General features: G+C 41.3%; 1 protein-coding gene across 1 annotated transcript in view; it reads right to left on the bottom strand.

Moving 5' to 3' along the window:
- Positions 1 to 480: 480 nt before the first annotated feature.
- LOC127573902 (nmrA-like family domain-containing protein 1) overlaps positions 481 to 6,000 on the bottom strand; it is a 59,729-nt gene continuing 54,209 nt past the window's right edge. The window contains exon 5 of the mRNA XM_052022478.1: positions 481 to 2,923. Within this exon, the coding sequence (XP_051878438.1) occupies positions 2,744 to 2,923 (180 nt within the window). The 3' untranslated portion in view covers positions 481 to 2,743. The remainder of the gene's footprint in view (positions 2,924 to 6,000) is intronic.

Genomic DNA, 6,000 nt, shown 5'->3' with positions numbered 1-6,000 from the left:
TGATGTGCAAGAGAACAGAGGCTGCTGGGAAAGCACAGTTACCTCAAATGGCATACAGTGCTCAGGACAGGTTGCTTCCACAATATTGTACTACACAATCAATGCCCATGTTCAATGAAGCAGATACTAACCAGAAGATTGAGGCCTGCTTTGGCTTTAATTAATGGGCCCAACCTTACCTGAGCCACTGCTGCAAAGTCCAAGGCAAACTCTTTCATCCAAGTATGCACCTTCTTTAATTTTTCCCCTTACCATTTGCTGCCATTCTCCTACAACTCACGGCCAATATCCGTGGCCAGCTAACCAGCAACACCACGCATCCCCCAACTAATCATTTCCCCAATGCATTCTATATATCTGCCTGGCATCCTTTCTCGATCACCTGCCCAATTTTTCTCTCCAATCCTCCAACGATTGTTTGCCCTAATGCTCTCCCTAACCCACCCCCATCCACCCATAGGATCTCCTCCCCAACTTCCTTCCTCTGCTTACCACAGTGATGAGAGATTTCAGAGGAAGAGTCGACTCTGCTACACACATCAACTTGGCTTTGTGCAAGTAGATTATCCAGACCTCCTTTCCAGAATACCCCCATCAGCCAGCCAAACTAAGAGTTGCCAGAGGTCAGTTTCTGGCCTTCTCTGGTCCCTATGATTTAAGAGTTTTTACAGCTCATCAAAATTTCCATCTTTCCTCTTTTAAACTTCCCTGCACTCTCTCCAAGTTTTGTACCAAGTGTGCTTTGTGTGGTTGTGACAAACAGAAATTAACACTGTATTCCGTATGACACCTCAGCAAGTAGAGCAAGCTGTAAGGCAGGCAAACTAATTTTAATTCCAGGAATTCATTTTAATATTTCAATACCATTTGTCAGAAACCCTAACAGAATGCAAGGATGTTGGAGAGCCAAAAGAAAACAATCCTTACTACAAAGTTAGCCATAGACAAAGGCTTTAAGCAGGTTGCAGAAGAAGTGTGGCTGGAAATGCAGTAATCCAAGACTCTTGCTCCTCCTAACCTTGCAAGACATCTCAAATAAGTTATTTTGAAAAACCTTCCTTGGCAACTCCTGACCAGTCAATGCTTCCTGCTATCATTTTCCTTTTAAATGTGGTAGATCCCATGTGGGCCCACAATAAAATCACACCTCAAATCCTATGTTGTTGCAACACTAAAGGAGCTCAACCTTCTTGAAGACCAAATGGTACTTGGAGCGGTTAGCATAATGCTATTACACCACCAGCGACCTGGGTTCAATTCCGCCGCTGTCTGTACACCCGAACCATCGACAATTCCTTTCCTCCCACACATGTCGCTTGACCCACTGAGTTCTTCCAGTTTGTTGTAAGATTAGAGAACCTTGGTTAACAAAGGAAACTGAGGGTTTGATCAGTAAAAATGAAGTGTATGTCAGGTATGGGAAATTGTCATCAAGCAAGTTCTTTGAGAATGTATGGGATATAGAGGAGATCTTAAGAAAGCCATTAGGAGAACAAAAAGAGATGTAATGGCTCTGGCCAACAGAACTAAAGGAAATTCCAAAACTTTTTATAAATATATTGGAAACAAGAGGTAGCTTGGGAAAGAATAGGTCCTCTCAGAGACAAGTCTTTGTGTGGAGCCAGGGGATATGCATGGTATCCGAAACGAATACTTCATATCAGTGTTCACCAGGGAGAAGGATGGGTAGAACAGGGGGTAGGGGAAGTGAACGCTAATAGTCTGGGGGCATGAGAAAGGTTTGGTGAGTAGGATTCAGGAAAACCCCAAGGCACTCTACTCGTATGTAAAAATGTTAAATTATGTTATATGTTATATGTCAATTATATGTTAAATTAAATGTTTATAAAATTATAAGGAGCATAGATATAGCAGATAGCCACAGTCTTTTACAAAGGGTAAGGTAGTCTAAAACTAGACGACATAGGTTGAAGGTGAAAGGGGAAATATTTAAAGGAGATCTGAGGGGCAAGTTTTTCAGGGTGGTGGGTATCAGGAACAAGCTGCCAGAAGAGGTGGTAGAGGCAGGTACAATCACAGCATTTAAAAAGCATTTGGATGGGTACATGGTCAGGAAAGGATTAGAGGGGTATGGGTAGAATGCAGGAAGATGAAATCCACATAGAAAGGCATCTCAGTCGGCATGGACGAACCAGGCCAAAGGGTGTGTTTCCGTTCTGTACAACCCTCTGACTTGATGACTCTAAATGTCTCAGCATACATTGGCTTCACCTTTAATGCTTCTTGATATCTCATGTAAATGTCTCTTTTGAAGTTTAACCATTTCTTATTCTGCATGTGCACTTAGAATTTATTTGAAACCTTTAACATTTAAAGTATGTAGCTGTCACATAAAATATAAGCATACACAATGTAAGATGATCAGCCATTTACATTTATAAGATGCTTCAAAGATAATATTAAGAATGATTAGAGGTTCCATAAAGGAAAGTTGACCAACAGCTTGATCAAAGAGTTCGGATTTAAGGATAATCCTAAGAAGGGAGAGAGAGAGTCAACTTCAGTGAATACGCATACTGAGATAAGCAGCAACACTTGACATATTATATTAAGAATGTTCTGAAACTACATGGAGAAAATGCTTGGCTGTGGCTTGTTTGAATAATGTTTCAGTGCTAATACATGAAGAATAATACATGAACAGTACAGGGGTAAAATAGCTGAGAGTTGCCTGTCCCAAGAGATTTATGCAAGTTCTATTTTTCCACGTTGAAAATGAAGTTCAATCATTCATGAAGGCATTCTTGTTTTCTGACATCCACTCATCAAAGGATTTTGCATTTGGATTTAGTTTCAATGTCAGGTCCTTATTGCGATCAGGTTGTTTCATATAAAATTGGAACATCTTGGCAAGTTCTTGTGCTCCTGGAAAATTCAGTTTTGTATAATCTTCAACTGGTATCTGAAATAATAATGGAAATCTGTCATCTCTCTCCAAACCAGAGATTTTCCCATTCAAGAAATGCTGTGTAGTAGTTACAACTAATTTAATATTGCACAACCTTGGATTGAGCATTAATAAGAAAAAGAACCTGTCACTAAAATAAACAAATTTCATTTATTAGCTGAGCAAACAAGACTGTAGTTTAATCAAATAATTACATTTATGTCAAATGTATTTCTTAGAACAATAATTAAATGTTTAAACACCCTGTGATTCAGTATGATAATGAAAAGCAGCTTTTCATGTCTTCATAGTGTCATACAATCCCCAGTTCGATAACAGGTCAGTTGACACATCCAACTTCCATCTGAAGCAGGGATTGCAGTAAATTACTATTGTGCACAGAAGTTATTTGATTTGCCGTCTGCCTTGCTGTTTGCATGAGTATGACTAAAACGACAACATTTGCTTTGAAAGAGCTTAGCCTCAGAGGTCTGGCTTCAAAGGCAGCCTTGGTGTGGGACTGACGGTGGCAGGCAACGGCAAGAGTACCAACGTGATAGGAGCACAAATCCCATCAGTCTGGAGGACAATAGGTTTGTGCTTCTGTACCAAAGTGTCACCAACAGCAGTTCAAACAATGGCCTCTGTCATCTCCTCCATGGCCAACAGGGCATCTGGGAACACTTAGTCCTGCCATTTAGCTCCTGCTACTTTTGATTATATACCACCTCCTCTTGTAAAAGAGAGGAAAAGTGTCAATGCAATATATCAGAGTGAAGGGGCTGTTATGGATGAATAACAGGCATTATGTGTGAGCTTGAGATGTGTGTATGAGGCACCAGTATGTATGTGGGGTGAGGTAAACCTATGAATGTCAGGTATGAAATCTGATTGAAAGAAATTACTGGAAGGTGAGGAAAGGGACTTTGCTGAGACTTGTGGCATAGTTAGAAAGAAGTAGGGTTTGAAGACTCAGTCACTGACCACGACCGTGTATGTGCAGTTGCTTAAGTCCTTGCAGCAGAGGATCCAGGTCCACTGGGTCTGACTCCCAGAATTCATCATCATGGCCATTTGGTTCCATGTCCTTCTAAGAGTTGACCTGGAGGGCATCCTGCTGATAGGGCACACCTCTCCACCTGTAAATCTTGGAAGCTGCTCTTTCTCATTATGTTCCATTATTATGTCTTTTTCCACATCAAAATGAATTCCACAACTTCTCCCATCTGCTCCAGCCACAATGCACCTCCACTTTAAAAGGTGCAGGCTTATTTAAAAAGTGTAGTGGTGCACTAAACAAGGTGGGTGCTACCTTTAAAAGATGTACATTACCTTAAGTAGTGTGGGCTGGCATAAGCAGTTCAGGCTAGCTTTGAGTAGTAGGGAAGAGACGCAGGTTAGCTACAAGTAGTGGGGGCTGGGTTTAAGAGACAAAGGGTAGCTTTAAGTGCTGCAGACCTTTCACAATTTTAAGTCCTTTGCTGAAGCATTCATCCACCCAACAGTTAGCACTGGCTGTACACTATTAATTAACAGATAGAAAAGGGCTTTACCTTCCTGCTGCAGAAACAACAGGTGCTCATTAATTATACATTGCAATCTCCAGGCCCAGTTTCAGGATCTATTGAATGTAGCCCACACCGAGTCTTGGTGAACTCTTTGTGTATGACAAGTGGTGCAGAGATACAGTTGACAGTACATATTAACCCAGCTACTTTGGTATCAATGGGCTTAAAGCTAAACTATATCATAGTTAAGCTAAACTTAAAGCTAAAAGTATACCATACTTTTCTGAAATCATTTGACGACAGCAGAGAGTGAGGGCTCAGCCTTTCTTCTGTTAGTTAACGTGGTCTAATAGAAGCAGTGTATTTGATTAGTTCATAATCAAAAGCACACAAATTAAACTGATTTCACTTTTTGTTAAAGTATATGCTTCAAACTGTTTACAAAGTGCACCTTGAGTTGAATGTTCCCTTGATTTTAACTAATTTGCTCTAGTACAGTGCAATTTCAAAATCAGGGGTTGTGAGTTCCAATCCAGTGATGATATTTTCAGGATACTATCCCAGTGTCTATCAAGAAAACAATCTTGCCACTTCCACCTGAAGTGACCTTCTTGTTACTCTAATAATTGGTGATGTTAATACCTTCTGAAATAGCAATAGTAAGTCACCCATTATCTGGAATCTCTCCCTGTTCACCCAGAAGAAAATCTTGGGTTGAATACAAGTGGGATAGGAGAAGGAAGGAGGTCCACATGAGGAATTATAGACTTAAAGTCAGAGAATGAGAGTCATGGAGAGATACAACATGGAAACAGGCTGCCTGGCCCACCAAATCCGCGCCAACCATCAACCACCCATCTACACTAATCCTGCATTAATCCCACTTTTATTCTCTCCACATTCTCATCAACTCCTCCAGATTCTACACCTCCACACAAGGGGTGATTTACAGTAACTAATTAACCTACTAAGCCACACATCCTTGGGATATGGGAGAAAACCAGAATACCTGGAGGAAACTCAGGTGATCACAGGGAGAACGTACAAACTCCACACAGAGTGCACCCGAGGTCAGGATTGTACCCAGGTCTCTAGGACAGAGAGGCAGCAGCTCTACCAGCTGCACCACTGTGCCTCCCAACTTCAATCGCTATTATTATAAAATCATTAGAATTCTAGATTTCATCATGACCTTGAGACACACATGAATGCAATACAGGTTCTTCCCAGGTTATGACAGGGCTCTGTTCCCGAGAACTCTTTGTAAGCTGAACAGTTTGCATGTCGGAAATGTGACCACAAACCGAGTTCAGAAACACAGCAGATGATGCCTGCAGCAGCCAGCAAATCCATCCTGCTGGTCTTCCAAACACTTGTTCATATGTACGGGCTGTACAAAAATTGGGCATTTGTAAGCTGGGGTGGACTTGTAATGAAACACAGTATTGATGAGAGTAACTGCCTTTGACATCCAACTCACCACAGCACCTCTGTCCCATAAGTAATTGCTTCCTTACGAAGAGCAAGGGTAACAATGCTCTGGGAACGCCAGCATTTTTAAGTTCCCCTTTGAGTCACACACTA

This window comes from Pristis pectinata, chromosome 1, assembly GCF_009764475.1.
Source record: "Pristis pectinata isolate sPriPec2 chromosome 1, sPriPec2.1.pri, whole genome shotgun sequence".
In the NCBI taxonomy this organism is placed as follows: Eukaryota; Metazoa; Chordata; class Chondrichthyes; order Rhinopristiformes; family Pristidae; genus Pristis; species Pristis pectinata.
Note: the sequence above shows the minus strand (reverse complement) of the source record. Positions and strands in the feature narration are given on the sequence as shown.